Here is a 21,735-nt window from a genome sequence, read left to right on the forward strand (position 1 = left end):
TGGTAATGCCTAGACCAAACAGCATGGCCTAGTGGAAAAAACATGAGCCTGAGAGTCAGAGGAGCTGGGTGCTAATCCTGACCTACCAATTACCTGTTGTGTGACCTCGGATAAGTCACTTAATTTCCCTGTGCCTCAGTTCTCTCATTTCCAAAAGGGGGTTTCAATACCTGTACTCCCTCCTACTTAGACTTTGAGCCCCAGGTGGGACCTGATTATCTTGAATCTACACCAGCACTAAGACTGTGCTTGACACATAGTAAGCACTTCATAAATACCACAATCATTATTATTATTATTGTTATTAGTGCTAGGACTCTGAGGCCAGAAGTATTACACTCTAGGAAACCAAGAAGAGTAACTGGTTTATCACGAGAGTTATGGGAAGGATAAATTGAGAGGCACACTTTGTCAAGAACTCCTGTGCTCTCTTGCAGTTTTTGTCCACATGGGGACCTTTGTCACAACAGTTTTCAGACAGTCAATAAACTATGTCTTCTTGCTGTGTCACCAAACAGAAGTTTCCTCCAAACGTTCTTTTCACTCAGATGGCCAATGGCACGGAAGTGACAGAATTCCTCCTACTAGGGTTCTCTGAGGTCCAGGAACTGCAGCTAGTCCATGCCACGCTGTTCCTCCTGATCTACCTGGTGGCCCTGACGGGAAATCTCCTCATCGTCACCGTCACCACCCTCGACCGGCACCTCCACACCCCCAGGTTCTTCTTCCTCAGGCACCTGTCTGTCCTCGACCTCTGCCTCATCTCCGTCACTGTCCCCAAATCGTTCTTCAATTCAGTGACCAACAACTCCATTTCTTTCCAGGGCTGCGTTCTGCAAGTGTTTTTCTTTGTTTCGGCCGTTGTCTCTGAGGTGGCCCTGCTCACAGTGATGTCCTACGACTGCTACGCCGCCATCTGCCACCCCTTGCGCTACGAGGTCATCATGAACAGAGGAGTTTGTGGGAAGATGGCGGCCGCCTCCTGGCTCAGCGGGGGCCTCTCCGGCCTCATGCACATGGCCACCACCTTCTCTGAACCCTTCTCTGGGCCCAACGTGATCCACCAGTTCTTCTGTGACGTCCCCCAGCTTCTGAAGCTCTCTGGTCCCCAAGGAAACATAAGTGAATATTCACTCATTGTCCTGTCTGCCAGTTCCTTCGCTATCTGTTTCGCATACATAACCGTCTCGTACATTCGCATCTTCTCGGCTGTGCTGAAGATGCCATCGGCAGAGGGCCGATCCAAAGCCTTCTCCATCTGCCTGCCCCATCTCATCGTCATGACTTTCTTCATCTCCACGGGTGTTTCTGAATATCTAATTCCATCCTCCAATTGTCCAACAGGCCTAGACTTGCTTCTGTCCGTTTTCTATTCCATGGTACCCCCAGCTCTGAACCCTGTCATCTACAGTTTGAGGAATCAGGCTGTGAAAGCTGCTCTAAGGAGGATGTTATGCCTGGAATAATAATAATAACTGTGGTACTTGTTAAACACTTACTTACAGTGTGTCAGGCACCGTACTGTGCGCCGGGGTGGATACAAGCAAATCGGGTTGGACACAGTCCCTGTGCCACATGGGGCTCACAGTCTCATTCCCCATTTTACAGATGAGGTAACTGAGGCACAGAGAAGTGAAGGGACTTGCCCAAAGTCCCACAGTAAACTAGTGGCAGAGCTAGGAGTAGAACCCATGACCTTCTGACTCCCCAGCCCGTGCTCTATCCACTATATCATACTGCTTCTCATAATGGTTCTCTAATAGAAAACGGTTCCCTAACAGAAAATGACCATTTCTTCTGGAAGAGGTCAATCATCCGTTCTGAGAGCTGAAAATTCTCTTGCCCCAAAGTGAGGAGAAATGGCATGTCCCCCTACTACTTGGTTGGCACAAGAGTTTGTTTCCCTCTCCTCACTGTCCTGTCCCCATTCCCTGTTCTCCTCCTGCCCAGCTGTCCTCTAGAATGTAAACTCTTTGTGGTCAGGCATCATGTCTATCAATTCTGTTTTACTGTGCTTTTCCCAACACTTGGTACAGCATTTGGAGAACAGTAAGTGCTCAGTAAATACTATTAATTGATTGATTATTTTTGTTGGGGATTTTTAGACTGATTGAGGGATTACTTGATTGATGATTGACTAACTGATTATTTCCCCTATCAGGAATCGATTTCAATGTCCATCTTCCCCTCTAGACTGTGAGCTCTTTGTGGGTGGGGATTGCATTGACCAACTCTGTTCTATTGTACTCTCCCAAGTGCTTGGTACAGTGCTCTGCACACAGTAAGCTCTCAATAAATACCATTGATTGATTGACTAATTTCTGTAGACTGTAAGCTCATTGCAGGCAGAGTTGTTTACCAACTCTCTGGTACTGTAGTCTTCCAGGTTCTTAGTATAATTCTTTGGGCATAGTAAGCACTCAATAAAATATCACTGATTGATAAGAACTGGTCTCCCTGATGTTTGTAACATCTAACCCCTTGACCCACGCCATGGACCCCTGTGTGTCTCGAAAACACTTGCTTTTCTACTCCTCCTTTATTGAATCCTTTCACCTTTCACTCTCCATCACTTGTCTGCTATGTGACCTTGGACAAGCCATTTTACTTCTCTGGGCCTCAGTTCCCTCATCTGTAAAAGGGGGAATCAATATCTATCTCCCTCCTACTTAGAATGTGATAATAATAATAATAATAATAATGGTATTTGTTAAGTGCTTACTTTGTGCAAAGCACTGTTCTAAGCACTGGGGGGGATACAAGATGATCAAGTTGTCCCACGTGGGGTTCACAGTTTTAATCCCCATTCTAAAGATGAGGTAACTGAGGCACAGAGAAATTAAGTGACTTGACCAAAGTCACACAGCTGACAAGTAGCAGAGCCGGGATTAGAACCCATGACTTCTGACTCCCAAGCCCGGGCTCTTTTCACTGAGCCACCCTGCTTCTGATCTTGTATCTACACCAGTGCTTAATATATAGTGAGTACTTGACAAATATCATTATTTTCTCAGACCTCTTTCAGAGTTGGAAATGCTGTGATGATGAAGACAATGATGATGATGATGATGATGAGATGATGATAATAAGTAATTTGGGGGTAGGGGAGATTTGGAGGGATCAGAGGGATTGCTGGATGAAAATATTAGGGGCAAAAAATCACCTGAATTTAAAAAGTGCAAGGGCTCCAGACGGTCATATAAAGAGATTTACACTCCTCTACGGAGGGACATATAGAAATGGCACATCTAGGAGCCCCAGAATTTCATTCTCAAGAACAACATCCTTAATTCACCAACCCTTTCTGCTCCATGACTTTAGTAAAATTGTATTTGTTAAACATTTACTAGGTGACAAGCATTCTTCTAAACATTGGGTTAGATACAAGTTAATCAAGTCAGAGACACAATCCCTGCCCCACAAGGGCTCAAAGTCTAAGTATTGAATTTTACAGTTGACAAAACTGAGTCCCAGAGACATGGAATGACTTGCCCAAGCACACAGCAGACAAGTGGCAAAGCAGGGATTAGAACCCAAGTCTTCTGACTCTATCCCCCTCTATTCGATCCCTTGAACTCACTCGCTCCTTAATTCTGCACTGTAGCGCTGCCCACAGCTCCCTTATCACAAGAGACAGTATGTTCATCTTGTAATCTGAAAGTACTGAATTTGAGTGCTGTTTTTTTTTATGGCATTTGTTAAATGCTTACTATGTACCAGATACTGTACTAAGTGCTGGGGTAGATACAAATTAATCAAGTTGGACACAGTCCATGTCCCATATGGGACACACAGGCTTACTCTCTATTTTGCAGACGAAGTAACTGAGGCACAGAGAAGTTAAGTGACTTGCCCAAGGCCACACAGCAGGCAAGTGGCAGAGCTGGGATTAGAACCCAGGTCCTTCTGACTTCCAGGTGTGTGCTCTATCCACTAGGTCTTGCTACTACTCAGGAAGGATCCCTTGGTATAAAAGACTATCCTGGGAAGAACATAGGTTCCTCATGGAGATGGAGCCTTGTCTTCCTCAAACGGACCTCCCAGAACTTGGCAAGCTTGGAGTTACTGCTTAGCAGCAAGAAGGAGCTGACGGTGGCATAGCCGCTGACCACAAACATATTGGCATTCAGGAGGGTGATGTTGTTCCTGAGGGAACTCCCCAGAAACAGTGACAGTATGAAGTCCGTGCAGTAGAAGGCCACAAAGCAGCTGACCAGCAACAGAATGGTCTGGGTTGCTCTCATTTCTGGGGATTTCCAAGGAGGCGGGCGCTGGCCGTGGAGATGGCGGACCTTCCGGCTGTGTTGGAAGAGGAGGAAGAACATGTAGCCACTGGAGTTTCCCATGATTCCCAAGGCGAGGACGTCACAGAGTGCCATAAGGAAGAGGAACAGCCCTACGAGGCTGCTGATGGGCTTGATGGAACAGTAGTCATCACTGAATCTGGGCTGGCAGCTGGTCACGTTGGGAGAACAGGAGGTTGATGTCCATGATCAAGTTGAGGAGCCACAGGAGGATAAGGATTAGGAGGATATTCTTCTGAACCTGGGCTTTTAGCTGGGCTCAGAGAGAGGAACTCGGGCTGATGATCACGGACTGAACCATACTCAGGAGGCCGGTGGTACAGATGGAGAGGCCTCTGGTCACCCGGTACACCTACGCGAACGTCTTATATCCGATGTCCATCTGCAGAAGCTGCAGACGCTGAGCTGATGCTGACACAGTGACCACTCTGGTAAGGAGCATCGGAGTGTGGACCAGGGCCAGGTGGACAATGACCAGGTCTGTGGGTTTTGGCCTGGGTTCCAGGAGGATCATGGAAACGTGGAGAGTGATGGGGAAGGAGTTTCCCATGACCCCTGTTCCGGTCTGGAAGAGAAAGCAGATGCCCTGGACCACCTCATTGGAGAAAGTGAGCATTCTCACTTCTCGGGGTTTGTAGGTAGAGTCTTAAGAGGAACAGAATATGTAAAGGAAAGTAAGAGACCCTGTGCAACGGTCACCAGGAAAAATCTGACAGAACCCAGAATCCAACAGAACCCAGGGCACAGGGCTGAAGCAATTCCAACTCTCCCTCAATTGAACATATTTACTGAGTGCTTACTGTGTGCAGAGAATGGTACTAAGCACTTGGGAGGGTGATAATAGTCATGATAATCATGTATTTGTTAAGCACTTACTATGTGCTAAGTACTGTTCTAAGCACTAGGATAGATACAAGGTAATCAGGTTGTCCCACTTGGGGCTCATTGTCTTAATCCCCATTTTACAGATGAGGTTACTGAGGCATAGAGAAGTTAAGTGGATTGCACAAGGTCACACAGCAGTCAAGTGGCAGAGATGGAATTAGAACCGACAACCTCAGACTCCCAAGCCCATGCTCTTTCCACTAAGTCATGCAGAGTTGATAGACGTGGTCCCTACCCAAAACGAGCTTACAGTCTACAAACTGTACGCATCCAACTTCATCCTCGTTATAATAATAATAATAATTTTGGTATCTGTTAAGCACTTAATACATTCCAAGCACTGTTCTTAGGGCTGAAATAGATACAATGTAATCAGGTTGGACACAGTCTTTCTTTCATATGGGGATTACAGTCTAGGAAGTAGGATTTAATTCCCATTTTGCAGTTGAGAAAAGCGAGGCTCAGAGAAGTGAAAGGAAAGACCAGTGACAGATGCAGGATTAGAACCCAGGTCCTCTAACTCCCTGTACCATGCTCTTTCCATTAGGCCACGCTGCTTCTCTTCACATCTAAAACAGTGTACCTCATCTTCCCACCAAAATTCTATCCCAGACTTTCTCATCAACATAAGCAAGATCACCATCGTCTCTGTCTCATATACCCACAACCTTGGTGTTATTCTCGACTCATCTCCTAAGCACCAAGCCGACGTCACACACTTCAAATTTATCCTTTCCTGCCTTAACTCTGCCCTCTCCTCCTCCAGGCAAAACTTCTTCTCCTCTCTCATTGACACCCATGCCCGTCACCCCCGCCAATTGTTCCGGACCTTTAATTCTCTCCTTAGGCCCCCTGTTCCTCCCCCTCCTCCATCTCTCACCCCCAATGATCTGGCCACCTACATCATCACAAAAATCAACACAATCAGGTCTGAGCTCCCCAAAGTCACCCCTCCCCCTCTCCCCTACTTTTCCATCCTTCCCTCCAGTATCCTCAGAGGAGATCTCCTCCCTCCTCGCAAGTGCCACCCCCTCCACCTGCGCCTCGGACCCCATTCCGGCTCACCTTTTAAAAAACATCGCCCCTGCCCTCCTCCCTTCCTTAACTTCTATTTTTAACCACTCAATCTCCAATGGGTCCTTCCCCTCTGCCTTCAAACATGCCCACGTCTCCCCCATCCTAAAAAAACCCGCTCTCGACCCCACTTCCCCTTACAGTTATGGCCCTATCTCCCTACTACCCTTCCTTTCCAAAATCCTAGAACGAGTCGTCTATAATCGCTGCTTAGAATTCCTTAACTCCCATTCTCTCCTGGACCCCCTCCAATCTGGCTTCCGTCCCCTCCACTCTACCGAGACTGCTCTCTCTAAGGTCACCCATGACCTCCTTCTTGCCAAATCCAATGGCTCCTACTCCATTCTAATCCTCCTTGACCTCTCTGCTGCCTTTGACACAGTCGACCATCCCCTCCTCCTCCACACCTTATCTCACCTTGGCTTCACGGACTCCGTCCTCTCCTGGTTCTCCTCTTATCTCTCTGGCCGGTCATTCTCGGTCTCCTTCGCAGGCGCCTCCTCCCTCTCCCATCCTTTAACTGTTGGAGTTCCTCAAGGGTCAGTTCTTGGCCCTCTTCTGTTCTCCATTTACACTCACTCCCTTGGTGAACTCATTCGCTCTCACGGCTTTGACTACCATCTCTACGCAGATGACACGCAGATCTACATCTCTGCCCCTGTCCTCTCCCCCTCCCTTCAGGCTTGCATCTCCTCCTGCCTCCAGGATGTCTCCACCTGGATGTCGGCCAGCCACCTAAAACTCAACATGAGCAAGACTGAGCTCCTCATCTTCCCTCCCAAGCCCGGTCCTCTCCCAGACTTCCCTATCACCGTGGATGGCACGACCATCCTTCCCGTCTCTCAGGCCCGCAATCTCGGTGTCATCTTTGACTCGTCTCTCTCGTTCACCCCACACATCCTATCTGTTACCAAGACCTGCCGGTTTCACCTTTACAATATCGCCAAGATCCGCCCTTTCCTCTCCACCCAAACGGCTACCTTACTGCTACGGGCTCTTGTTATATCCCGGCTAGACTACTGTGTCAGCCTTCTCTCTGATCTCCCTTCCTCCTCTCTCGCCCCGCTCCAGTCTATTCTTCACTTCGCTGCCCGGCTCATCTTCCTGCAGAAACGCTCTGGGCATGTCACTCCCCTTCTTAAACACCTCCAGTGGTTGCCTATCAACCTCCGCTCTAAACAAAAACTCCTCACTCTAGGCTTCAAGGCTCTACATCACCTTGCCCCTTCCTACCTCTCCTCCCTTCTCTCTTTCTACCGCCCACCCCACACGCTCCGCTCCTCTGCCGCCCACCTCCTCACCGTCCCTCGGTCTCACCTATCCTGCTGTCGACCCCTGGGCCACGTCCTCCCGCGGTCCTGGAATGCCCTCCCTCCTCACCTCCGCCAAACTAATTCTCTTCCCCTCTTCAAAACCCTACTTAAAACTCACCTCCTCCAAGAGGCCTTCCCAGACTGAGCTCCCCTTCTCCCTCTACTCCCTCTACCGACCCCCCTTCACCTCTCCGCAGCTTAACCCTCTTTTCCCCCCATCTCCCTCTGCTCCTCCCCCTCTCCCTTCCCATCCCCTCAGCACTGTACTCGTCTGTTCAACTGTATATATTTTCATTACCCTATTTATTTTGTTAATGAAATGTACATCGCCTTGATTCTATTTAGTTGCCATTGGTTTTACGAGATGTTCTTCCCCTTGACTCAATTTATTGCCATTGTTCTTGTCTGTCCGTCTCCCCCGATTAGACTGTAAGCCCGTCAAATGGCAGGGACTGTCTCTATCTGTTGCCGACTTGTTCATTCCAAGCGCTTAGTACAGTGCTCTGCACATAGTAAGCGCTCAATAAATACTATTGAATTTAACCCACATATTCAATCTGTCATCAAATCCTCTCAGCTTTACTTTCACAGCATGTGTAGAATTTGCCCTTTCCTCTCCGAATAAACTGCTTCCACGCTGATCCAAGCACCTTTCCTATCCCATTTCTACTACTGAATCAGCTCCTTGCTGACCTCCCTGCCTCCTGTCACTTCTTCAAGTTCATACTTCACTTCTCTTCCTGGATTGTTTTTCTACAAAACAGAAGAGTCCACATCTCCCCACTCCTCAAGTGGTTGCCTATCCATAGCAGCATGGCTTCATGGAAAGAGCACGGGCTTGGGAGTCAGAGGTTGTGAGTTCTAATCCCGAATCAGCCACTTGTCAGCCATTTGATGTTGGCAAGTCACTTCACTTATTTGTGCCTCAGTTACCTCATCTTTAAAATGGGGATTAAGACTGTGAGCCCCACGTGGGACAACCTGATAACCTTGTATCTGTCCCAGCCCTTAGAACAGTGCTTGGCACATGCTTAACAAATACCATCATTATTATTATGATTATTAAAATCTATTTGCCATTGGCTTTAAGGCACTCCAACAGCTCTCCCCCTCCTGCCTTTCCTTGCTGATCTATTACAACCCAACATGCACATTTTGTTTCTCTAATGAAACTTGTATTAGAGCGCAGGTCTGGGAGTCAGAAGAACCTGGGTTCTAGTCCTGAGTCTGCCACTTGTTTGCTGTGTGACCTGGGGCAAATCACTGAACTTATATGTGTCTCAGTAACCTCTGAACTGTCAGCTCACTGTGGGCAGGGAACGTGTCAACCAACTCTGTTATATCATACTCTCCTTAGCACTTAGTGCAGTGGTTTGCACACCATAAGCACTCAATAAATACGATTGCCACTTGTCCTCTGCTGACCTTGGACAATGAATCAGAGTCAGCATTAGAACCCAGATCCCATGACTCCTAGACCCAGCTCTATCCACTAGCTGTTTCTCATCTTCATGTCTCCCTCCATCTCCAGTCTCAGATTCTGAGGCAGAAAAAAATCACTCACTGGGCTGGTGTATACTGGAGGGACGTGGACACGTCTGACCCAGCAGGGTCCGCTGGTCAGTGAGTTGAGACGATAGTTATAAAGAAAGATTTCATGAGCTCATCTCCCTCTAGGGTTGCCATTGTTCTGTTATCAGTAGGAGCCTGACACTGTCAGGTAGGAGCAGAGAGTGGGGAGTCCCTAGTGGTGATAAACCACTTGTTTCCTCATGGCAAAACAGCCAGGAGCAGCTGGGCCCTAACTGTTCTCTGAACTTCAGGTAGCTCCAAATCTGAGTCTGCCAGCATAGAGCTGTTAAATGAAGGATGGGGATCTGGAACCCAGAAGAGCAAAGGAAAAGAGAGGGTAAAAATAATAAAAATTGTATTTGTTAAGCATTGCCAAGTGTTGAGCTAGATGCAAGATAATCGGGTCCCACATGGGATTCACAGTCTAAATCCCCATTTTGCAGATGAGGGATCTGAGGCACAGAGAAGTTACGTGACTTGCCCAGTCACGCAGCAGAAGTGTTGCGGAGTGGGATTAGAACCTAGATCCTTCTGACTCCTAGGCCCGTACTGTTTCCACTCAGCTATTTCCACAGTTAGGTTTATTGAGTGCTTACTGTGTGCAGAGCCCTGTACTAAGCACTTGGGAGAGTGCAATAATAATAATAATAATAATAATTATAGCACTTGTTAAGCACTTACTATGTGCCAAGCACTATTCTAAGCACTGGGATAGATACAAGGTAATCAGGTTGGACACAGTCCCTGTCCCACATGGGGCTCACAGTCTTAATACCCATTTTACAAATGAGGTAACTGAGCCACAGAAAACTTAAGTGACTTGCCCAGGGTTGCACAGCAGACAAGTGTCAGAGCCAGGATTAGATCCCAGGTCCTTCTGACTCTCAGGTCCATGGTCTATCCACTAGGCCATGCTGCTTCTCTTCAACAGAGTCGATAGACATGTTCCCTGCCCACAAGGATCTTACAGTCCAGCAGGGGAGATAGACATTTTTGAATCAATCAACGGTGTTTATTGAGTGCTTACTGTGTGCAGAGTACTGCCCTAAGCACTTGGGAGAGTACAATATAACCGCGTTGGTAGATGTGTTCCCAGCCCACAAGGAGTTTACAATCTAGAGGGGTAGACAGACATTAATCAGTTAACAAGGTATTTATTGAGCACTTACTATGTGGAAAGCACTGCAGAAAGCTTTTGGGAGTGCACAATACAATAAAATTGTATTCCACTCTTTACACTGCCTCAAATTGTTGCAATTGAGAAAGAATGGTGGAAATAGAGAAACATTATTTATTGAGCATCGATTGGGTCCTGTTCACTATATTATGTCTTAGTATTATGTCTTAGTTACTGCATAACAAATATAATAATAGTATCATTATTATTATTACTATTATTATATTTGTTATGCAGTTACTGTGTGCTGAGCACTGTTCTAAGCAGTGGGATAGATACAACATTATCTAGTTGGACACAAATCCTGTCCCGAATGGGATTTATAGTCCAGTTGGGAGTGAGTGGGATTTAATCCCCATTTTACAGATTCATTCCTTAATTCCTTAATTCATTTAATTGTATTCATTGAATGCTTGCTGTGTGCAGAGCACTGTACTAAGCGATTGGAAGAGTACAATAGAACAGTAGAACAGACACATTCCTTACCCACCACGATCTTACGGTCTAGAGGGGGAGACGGACATTAAAATAAATAAATTACAGATGAGGAAACTGAGAGAGAGGGGATCAACTCACCCAGAATTGAGGTTGACAGAGAAAATCCTCCTCGGTGCAGCCTTCATGTCCCGGTTCCTCAGGCTGTAGATGAGGGGGTTCAGGGTTGGGGGGCACCACTGTGTAGAAAACGGACACCAACAGGCCCAGCGTCGAGGGAGAGTCTGAGGGAGGCTATAAATATGCAAAACCGGCAGTGAAGACAAAAACATTCATCACGGCGAGGTGAGGCAGGCAGGTGGAGAAGGCTTTGGCCTGACCTTCAGTGGATGGGAGCATCAGCAGGATGGAGAAGACGCGGAAGTAAGAGGTGATGATAGCTACAATGGAGAAGGAACCAAAGCCAATACCAATAGCCACGCTGACATCGATGACAAGGTGTGTTTTGGAGCAAGAAATCTTCAGCAGGGAGGGGATGTCACAGAAGAACTGCTGGATCGTGTTGGACTTGCAGAAGCTTAACGTGAATGTCCCGGCTGAGTACATCACCCCAAACAGGCCCCCACTAAGCCAGGAGGTGGCCACCATCTTCCCACAGGCCCCTCGGTTCATGATGATATCATAGCACAGGGAGCGGCAGATGGCAGCGTAGCGGTCATAGGACATCACCATGAGGACACACATCTCTGAACCCATGAAAAAAATCACACACAGGACTTGTGTCACACAGCCCCAATAATAGATTGAGTGTAGGTCAGTCAGGGAGGTGACGATGGACTTACGGTGACAGAGATCAGGCAGAGGTCGATGAAGGACAGGTTCCTGAGGAAGAAGTACATTGGGGTGTGGAGGCACTGGTCGAGGGCGGTAGTGGTGATGATGAGGAGAGTCCCTGTCAGGGCCGCCAGGTAGACCAGGAGGAACAGCACGGCATGGACCAGCTGCAGCTCCCGGACTTCCGAGAACCCCATGAGGAGGAATCCCGTCAGCGTGGTGAGGTTAGCCATGTGGTCCACGGTCTGCCTGAGGGTACCAAGAAAGAGATCGTGAGACATCCAGAGCAAACGTGGTCAGAAGGATGATTTTGTTGGTCTTCAAGTGAGCATAGGGTCTCCGCCTTGAGCCCTGTTGCTCATCTTAGACTCACACACCAGGCAGCCCTCCTCCCTCTGGTCTGGAACTCCATCCCCATGTACATATGCCAGACCACCACTCTCCCCACCTTCAAAGCCTTATTAAAGTCACATCTCCTACCAGAGGCCTTCCCAGATTAAGCCCTCTTTTCTCCAGCTCCCACTCCCTTCTGCATCATCTATGCGCATGAATCTGTGATCTTTGGACATCTGATGTCCTCCCCACCCTCAGCCCCACAGCACTTATGTATATAACTATAAATTATGTATTATAAATTCTCTTTGTATTAACGTCTTGCTCCTCCTCTAGACCTGTCCACTCACTCTGTTGCATTGTAGTCTCCCAAATGTTTCGTACAGTGCTCTGCACACAATAAGCACTCAATAAATACCACCGATGATAATTGATGATGGATTGTTTTGGCATTGTTGCCCCAAGAACCTCCAATGGTTACCCATAGTTTCTACATCAAGCAGAAAGTCCAAGAAAAAACCCATGCCTGGTAGTCAGAGGAGCTGGCTTCTAATTCTGCCTCTGCCACTTGTCTGCTGTGGGACCTTGGGCAAGTCACTTCACTTATCTGTGCCTCAGATACCTCATCTGTGAAATGGGGATTAAGACTATGAGCCCCATGAGGGACATGGACTGTGTCCAACCTGATTATCTTCACCCCAGGGCTTAGTATAGTATCTGGCACACAGTAAGCACTTAACTATTATTAAAAAGAAAAAAAGAGAGTGGGGAGAGGGGGAGAGAAAGAGGGAAATGGAACTGAAAATGGGTTATCTTCTGTCCCCATCTCCCCACCCATTATTCTTCACGGGCTGCTCCCAAACTTTCATTCTTCTTTCTTTCCAAGGTCCCCATCTAATTATGTCACTCTCAGCTCTCCCACCTTTGAACCCCTAGCTGAAATCCCCAAGATATCATATAAGGCTCACAGGCAAGGAGGTTACACAATTAGTCAGAACATGGGCAAAGGGTTTTTTGTGGTTTTGTTTTTGTTATTTTTTATGGCATTTGTCAAGCACCATACTAAGTGCTGAGGCAAATACAGGATCATAAGATCCCACATGGAGCTAACAGTCTAAGTAGGAGGGAGAACAAGTATTGAGTCCCCATTTTACAGTTGAGGAGCCTGAGGCCTAGAGAAGGTAAGTGACTTTTTATTGTATTTGTTTAGTGCTTATTGGTGCCAGGCACTGTACTAAGCGCTGGGGTAGATATATGTAGTCAGGTTAGATGCAGTCTATGTCCCACATGGGGCTCACAATCTTGATCCCCATTTGACAGACGAGGTAACTGAGACACAGAGCAGTGAAGTGATTTGCCCAAAGTCACAGAGCAGACAAGTGGTGGAACTGGGATCAGAACCCAGGGCCTTCTGACACCCAGCCCTGTACTATATCCACTAGGCCATGCTGCTTCTCCAAGGTCACACAACAAGGTTACACAAAAGTTCACTCAGGTCACACTTCCATGTGCCCAAGGTCACAAACAGGGAAGTGGCAGAGTCGGAATTAGAACCCACATTCGCTGGCTCCCAGGCCCATGATCTTTCCACCAGACCACGCTGCTTCACAGATGTTATATTTAATCACCCAGGTTCCTCTCCAGGAATGGGACATAATTCACTATAAATACTAAGTTACATCAAACATTGAATCTTTTTCATCCCTTCACGCATGAAAACAATTCAGGTTAAATGTGTTTCATTAACGGCATATAAGTGAGAATTGTCCCGTGGAGGATCAAAGAGTCATTTAGGGAATAGGAACAGGACCAGGGTTAGTCATAATAATGTTGGTATTTGTTAAGCGCTTACTATGTGAAGAGCACTATTCTAAGTGCTGGGGTAGACACAGGGGAATCTGGTTGTCCCACGTGGGGCTCACAGTCTTAATCCCCATTTTACTGATGAGGTAACTGAGGCACAGAGAAGTTAAGTGACTTGCCTTCCTAGGAATAGATTACCAAAGCATCCTGGGAGGAAGTGATGCTCAGGGAATGAACAGAAGTCTCATTCTGTGCAGAGAAGCAGTATGGCCTAGTGAGAAGCAATGTGGCCTATTGATATTTCTAAACAGTACAATGTGGATTATTGAGAGTTTTGATCCCTAGTTATGAAACAAGCAAATAAGGCAAAGACTACTCTATTGAGTGGGGATATAGCAGCAAGGACCAGTGGATAGAACACGGGACTAGGAATCAGAAGACCTGGGTTCTAATCCCGGCTCTGTTTGTCTGCTAAAGGACCTTGTACAAGTCACTTCACTTCTCTATGCCTCAGTTACCTCATCTGTAAATTGAGGATTAGACTGTGAGCCCTATGTGGGACAGGGACTGTGTCAAACCCAATTATATCATATCTACCCCAATACTTAGTACAGTGCCTGATATACAGTAAGCACCATCTCCACTTCACAGAACACTGTAGCAAGCACCTGGGAGAGTACAACAAACTTTGAAGAAGACACAAAAAGAAAGGTCAGAGACACAAACGATGTGAGATAGAGAAATAGATGTGGAAACATTTTGAAACACACAGAGACCAAGAAAGACAAGGGAAATGTAGCAGAGAAGGGGTCAGAGAAACAGAGTTTGAGAAAGAACCACCATGAAGCAATCAATCCATCGATCAACCATATTGATTGAGTGCTTACTGTGTGCACTCAATAAATAATAAACAGTAATAATAATAAATCATGTACTCAATAATGAATAAGTACTTGGGGGCAGAGCTACTGAGGTTCACGGATGGTTCACACCTATAAAGGCAAAGACCATCAGATGGAAAAATAGAAAGAGAAAGAAAAGAGGAAGGAGGTGAGCAAGACAAGGCAAAGAGGGAGGGAAAGAGAAAGAGAGTAAGAAGCAAGAGGAAAAGGGGGGAAAGAGAGCAGGAGAAGGAGAGAGAGAGGGTGATAGGATAGACGAGGAAACAAGAAGAAAAGAGAGGAGAGAGGGAGAGAAGAGATCAGTGACTGACAAGATACCTATATATAACTTTCTGTACACTAAATCAATATATTAATTGGGCACTTACTGTTTGCAGGAGCACTGTATTAAGCACTTTAGGAGAGTACAATCGGTCAATCGATGGCATTTATTGAATACTTACTGTCTGCAGACCACTATACTAAGTTCTTCTCCCTTATTTAAACTCACTGGGAAAGACTTGGGATGAGGGTTTAAACTCTATAATCCTTTATATTCTATAATAATAATAATAGTAATCTATAACCCCCAGATGGTAAGATCACTGTGAGCAGGGAACGTGTCTACCCACTCTGTTGTATTATAACCCTCCAAAGCTCTCAGTACAGTGCTCGGGGCACACAGTAAATGCTTAATAAATACCCCTGATTGATTGATTGAGGGTGCCGATCCCTGCTGGTCCCAAATATTCACATTTCCATTAGTCTCCCAGCTGTTCCTGGCTCTACTGAGATGCTCTAGTGTATAGGTATAATCTTCTGCTCCCTCTCTCCTCCTGCACGAAGGCTTGAAATACTTTCCTGCCGACTCTGGCAATCTCCTCTGACAAAGCTCTAGCTGTTCCTTGGAGGATTCCCAGAGGGCATCTAATGGGAGTTCTGCCTGGGAGTTGCATTTCTTGGAAGTCCATCCAATCTTTAATAATAATAATAATAATAATAATAATAATGGTATTTTTTAAGCACTTACTATGTGCCAAGCTCTGTTCTAAGCTCTGGGGGAGGTACAAGTTTATCAGATTGTCCCAAGTGGGGTTCACAGTCTTAATCCCCATTTTACTGATGAGGTAACTGAGGCATAGAGAAGTTAAGTGACTTGTCCAAAGTCACACAGCTGACAAGTGGCAGAGTCAGGATTAGAACCCACGATCCCTGACTCCCAAGCCCATGCTCTTTCCACTAAGCCACGCTGCTCCTGCGGACCCTGAAGTCCTGCAGAGAGGAGGTCCAGACCCTCTGGGAGCCTCCATGTTGGGACCTGCCCAATGTGATACTGATTTACCTGACATGATACTCTTTAGACTGTAAACTCATTGTGGGCAGGGAATGTGTCTGTTAATTGTTGTATTGTGCTCTCCCAAGCACTTAGTACAGTGTTCTGCACATGGTAAGTGCTCGGTAAATACCATCAATTGATTTGTTATAATAATAATAATATTATTGTTATTCTTCATATTATATATTATTATTAGATTACTTAATTCTATTGATGTCTGTGCTCCTCTTTAGACTGTAAGCTCATTGTGGGCAGGGAATGTGTCTACCAACTCTGCTATATTGCACTCTCCCAAGAGCTCAGTACTGTGCTCTGCACACAGTAAGTGCTCAATAAATATAAATATGATTGACTGATTGACTGATCTCTCCTACGAATCGTGGCAGGAGAACTTGCATATGCTGATGAAGTTTGGAGCTATGCCATGTACGGTTCCCATAATGAAAAAGTCTAAGCTGAAGAGTCAACAAAGTCAATTCACCTGTGCTGGGCAGCAGAGGCACGGGAAAGAATCAAAGAATCAAATCGAGGGATCAAAATGTTGTTCAAAGACAACAGCAGAGTCTCAGGTTTTTTACTGCGCAAAAGATGGCAATGAAAAAACACTTCTATATCTATACCAAGGATATGTAAACACATGCCAGAACGACTTTATGGTAGAAGATAGGATGTTCTGGAGAGGGAGTGTCCATGGAGTTGCTATGGATCAGAAATAACTCGACAGCATTTGAAGAAGAAGAAGATTGGCTGATTAGTTTCAGCCTCTTTGCTCACCCGCTTACCTTTCTTTGCTGGACACTGTGGGATTTAGCTTCATTTCATTTGAGGCTTGCGAGAGGCTGAAATAATGTGATCTCTCCTACCTTTTCCTTCACTAATATTCATTCATTCATTTGTGTATTCAATGAGTGCTTACTACTACTACTATTAGTAATAATAATAATAATATTAACAGGCACTTACTGTGTGTCAAACACTGTTCTAAGTCCCTGTCCCTCATACGGCTCACAGTCTTAATCTCCATTATATAGATGAAGTCACTGAGGCACAGAGAAGTGAAGTGACTTGCCCAAAGTCATACAGCAGACAAATAGCAGAGCTGGGATTAGAACCCAGGTCCTTCTGATTCCCAGGCCTTTGCTCTATGTACACAGACACATTTCCTTCCCAAGGAGAGCTTATTAATAATAATAGCAATAATAATAATGTACTCAGAAGTGGCAAATAAAGAAGCAGTGAGGACTAGTGGGTAGAGCATGCGGGCTGAGAGTCAGAATGATCTTTCATTCAATAGTATTTATTGAGCTCTTACTAAGTGCAGAGCACTGTACTAAGCGCTTGGAATGAACAAGTCGGCAACAGATAGAGACAGTCCCTGCCGTTTGACGGGCTTACAGTCTAATCGGGGGAGACAGACAGACAAGAACAAGACCTGGGTTCTAATACCAGCTCTGCCACTTATCTGCTGTGTGACCCTGGGCAAATCACTTCATTTCTCCATGCCTCAGTTACCTCATCTGTAAAATAGGGATTAAGACTGTGAGCCCCATGTGGGTCAGGGCCTCTGTCCAACCCGATTTGCTTGTAACCATCCCAGAGCTTAGTACAGTGCCTGGCACATAATAAACACTTAACAAATGCCATTAGTAGTAGTAGTAATAATAATAATAATAATAAATGTGGACATCGCAAAAACTAGCCCATACAGGACAGGGACTGTGTCCAATCTGATTAGCTTGTATCTACCCCAAAGCATAGTACAGTGCCTGGCACATAGTAAGTGTTTAACAAATTCTATTAAAAAAAAAAACTCAAAACTAGGTCCACACAAAAGAAAGGAAAGGGGAGCTCAGGAAAAGAATCACTCCTAAATAACCCTCACCGGGAGAAGGTTATTTAGTGGAGGTATTGAAGTCTCTAAAAGTATTTACTTGGAACCCAATCAAAGAGAGAATCAACCAATCAGTTTTATTTACTGAGTGCTTTCTGTGTGGATAGCACTGCACAAAATGCTTGGTAGAGTACAACAGAGTTGGTAGACACATTCCCTGCCCAAAAGGAACTCACAGTCTAGAGAAGGAGACAGGCATTAATATAAATAGATTATAGATAAATACATAAGTGCTGTGGGGCTGAGGATGGGGGGAATATCAAGTGCTTAAAGGGGATAGTTCTAAGTGCATTGGTGTAACAAAATGGAAAGGAAGTAGTGGAGAAGAGGGCATATTTGGGGGAGGCCTCTTGGAGGAGATGTGATTTTAACGAGAGAAGGATTGGAAAAGACGAAGCAGGGGGCAAGGTAGATGGAAAAAGAGGCCCTCAACTATCTGGGTGCTCAATGCCTGTTCTCCCTCTTATTTAGAGTGTGAGCCCCATGGGGGACCTCATTGCTTAGTACAGTGCTTGGCACATAATAAGCACTTAATAAATGTTATTCATTGAGCACACTGCTTCCCAGTAGACACTCAAGCAATTCGACTAATCGATTGATATTATTTGCCTTCAAGTCAGAAACTGCCAGAGCCTGCATCATTCTCTCCCCTTCACTTCTCTCACTCCGCTCACTCCAGATCCTCTCAGTTTGGGCATTTGGGCTGGGGGATTTTGAGGGTTGACATCACCTTCCCTCTCCCCTGGTGATTGTTTCCACTGCAGTGTCCCCTGGGTCTATGCAGAGATGCATTGTGGGCTGACTCCAGGGGATTTCAGCACCCTTGTCCCTAAAGGTTTCTGGATGATAAATCCCGAGGTTTCCCCCATGTACCGTGAGACCCTTGCCCATGCAAAGACGTAGAGGTTGTCCTTCTGATAAGTCACTCATTTAGAGGGGGACCAGAGGCTCCCAGCATTTACACAGTAGCAGCAGCAGAGAGAGGTAACTTAAACATCTCTGATTTGGGTCACTCCGATCGCTCCCTTCCCTCCTCTCCCCAGTCCCCACAGGCTCTTCAGTGCTCCCTGTCCTCTTGGCAGAGGGAGAACAGGACTTCAGGAAAGTGAGAGATGGAATCTGGATCTTCCAGCAGGTTAGACTGAGGCCACAGATATGGGTATGAGACCCAATTGATCTAATCCCAGTTTTGCCACTGACAGACTGGGTGACCTTAGGCAAGTCACATACACTGTGCTCCTCTATTTTCTGATCTTTAAAATGGGGATGACACCTACTTGCCCTACCTCTTAGACTAGGTGCCCCAAGTAATAATAATAATAATAATAATAATAATAATAATGTTGGTATTTGTTAAGCGCTTACTATGTGCAGAGCACTGTTCTAAGCGCTGGGGTAGACACAAGGGAATCAGGCTGTCCCACGTGGGGCTCACAATCTTAATCCCCATTTTACAGATGAGGTAACTGAGGCACAGAGAAGTTAAGTGACTTGCCCACAGTCACACAGCTGACAAGTGGCAGAGCCGGGATTCGAACCCATGATCTCTGACTCCAAAGCCCGTGCTCTTTCCACTGAGCCACGGTGCTACAACAGGGATGGTGTCTGATATAATAATACTTGTGGGATTCGTTAAGAGTTTACTATGTGCCTGAGACTGTACTAAGCAGTGGGGTAGTTACAATATAATTCGGGTAGATACAGAGTAATTGGGTTGGGCACAGCCTCTGTCCCTCATGGGGCTCACAGTCTTAATCCTCATTTTACAGATGAAGGAATTGAGGTACTATAACAGCACATGCCGTCGAGTTGCCCAGATTCCGGAAAAGGAAGCAGACCACGCCAGTCAGGCTTAGTGAGATCTATATAAAAGTGGTTTATTTGGGGAAGTTACTTACAGGACAGTCCTGGGTGGCAGCAGGGCTCAGGAGAAACACCACACCCCGCCTGACCAGAGCCACCCCTTTATATGCCGCATGACATGACTACAAAAGCAAAACAGCTTAGATAAGGTGTTTACCAGCTAGATCTGCACATATCCAGGGCGCATACCATACTCGTGAAAACACAGCCTTGGCCTTGAAAGTCTGGCGGGTCAGAGCCGGGGCACAACATCCCCTACACTCCACCTCTTCTGACCCGCTCATATAATCTTAGCCCGATAGTCTTCCGCAGAGGTCCCTGAGCGGTTCACAAGGGGCTTCACCATCAGGGAGGCGATGTGTGTCCCACAAAAGGTGACACATTGGAGGTACATACCACAACAACAATATACACCCATGCAAGCGAGGAGCAGAGAACATGAAGCATGTAACGCCTCCAGCCCACTCCCCATGCCTGCAACCACTTGTCAATGCTGTCCTGGGGGACAGAAAGGTGCTCTATTTCCCACCGGATGTGCTCTAAATAATGAGTCACATTACCCTCTTCATCTGGAATGTATACACAGCATGTGGTATGTACTTTAGCGCAAGTTCCCCCTTAGGCCACAGTTAGAATGTCGAGGGCCACGCGGTTCTGTAACACTACCTTTCGCATATGTGCCACCTCGATGTTCAGGAGGGACAGACCGTGGTAACTATCATTTATAGCAGCTTGCATATAAGCGTTCAAAGCTTCTACTTGCGTCATTACTAATTCTAGACTTATCCCGGGAGTAAATACGTTTAGGAGGTGGTTATACCAGTGAAATACCTCTCTGGTCCAACGAGCCCATACAAGGGGCAGGTTTGAAACTGCGGCTGTCAGGTGCCTATGTACCTGCCCCTGGGAAAAACGTATCCTATGGTGCAATCGGCCCACCCAACCTGCAGGTAGTCATGGCCACAGATACGGTCCGCAGCTCCACTGTGTCCCGTTTGGGGCCAAATGGACCAAGGTCGACCTCAGACATGTTCTTTGAGCCGAGCCAATGTGCACCATTCACCTGCCAGGTGTAGTTGCACAGCGACCGGGGGGGGTCCAACCCACCCGTAAGGGAGGCATGGGGCAACGGGGTGACCCTGCTACACTTAAACACCATATCGGGTCCTCCTGCTGTTCCCAACAGAGCGTGGCAGAGGCAGCTAATTGCCCAGACCCCGCTGTCACCCACATCTGACCCATCCAGAGCTGGTAAGTGTCCAAATTCCGAGTGGTGTTGAGCAGGTCTTGGGCTCGCAGCCAAGCCTCGGTACGGGTCGGGCTACTGCTGAAGGTGTGATTGCGTCCGGGTCCTCGGCTCTCCACTGGCCACAGGCTGGCAGCCACCACTCTGTCCCAGGCTTGCACCTCAGTCCAGTCAGTCCCTCGCAGAGGGGATACCCACCACGGGATACCTGAAACACTGGACACTGGCAGGTGGGCACACACCCAACAATCAGACTGGTTCATCACAGAGGCCATGGTGCTTGCCCAGTAAAGAAAGATGTTCCCTGTAGCCGGCACAAGTCCAGCCACAAGGAGTGCGAAAAGACAACATGTTAGACGGAACCCGAATGGGGCAGTCTTCTCCGTCTATCAGGATGTGTTGTCAGAATTGCTTTGATTGCCATGTCCACGGGGGGAGCTGACTGGTGCAACAAGGCGTATGCTGACTTATCCCCCTTAGGGACTGTATTGATGGCCTGCAGTGCTTCGGGCAACACTTTGGTCCACCCCTTGAGTGAGGGGTGACCCAGCAGAGGCTCCGAAAGATAGTATTTTGATTAGCTTTCCCACTAGGGAATGCCTGTAGAAGTCCAGTGGCTGTGTCCACACAAGTAAAGGCATATTTCTGCCATTCACTAATCGGGAGTGGCCCCATGTAATCAACTTGCCATGCCTGAGTAGGTATATCACAGCGGTAGCTATGGCCCAAGCCCCTGGGGACAGCTCTAGGTCTCAGGCTAGAGCACACCGGACATTGCGCAACTGCTT

At 46.7% G+C, this 21,735-nt stretch overlaps 1 protein-coding gene and 1 pseudogene across 1 annotated transcript; one reads left to right on the plus strand and one right to left on the minus strand.

Moving 5' to 3' along the window:
• Nucleotides 1-491: 491 nt before the first annotated feature.
• LOC100083290 (olfactory receptor 14A16-like) lies at nt 492-1,466 on the plus strand. The gene has a single exon (XM_001513818.5). It carries the CDS (start codon nt 492-494, stop codon nt 1,464-1,466), a length of 975 nt encoding a protein of 324 aa, XP_001513868.4.
• On the minus strand, nt 3,978-4,920 carry ORNANAV1R-PS3582 (vomeronasal 1 receptor ornAnaV1R-ps3582 pseudogene; annotated as a pseudogene).

The sequence above is a fragment of the Ornithorhynchus anatinus genome, unplaced genomic scaffold, assembly GCF_004115215.2.
Source record: "Ornithorhynchus anatinus isolate Pmale09 unplaced genomic scaffold, mOrnAna1.pri.v4 scaffold_77_arrow_ctg1, whole genome shotgun sequence".
Taxonomy (NCBI): domain Eukaryota; kingdom Metazoa; phylum Chordata; class Mammalia; order Monotremata; family Ornithorhynchidae; genus Ornithorhynchus; species Ornithorhynchus anatinus.

Coding starts and splice junctions, on each gene's coding strand:
- LOC100083290 (XM_001513818.5), top strand. CDS start 492: ATGTCTTCTTGCTGTGTCACCAAACAGAAGTTTCCTCCAAACGTTCTT.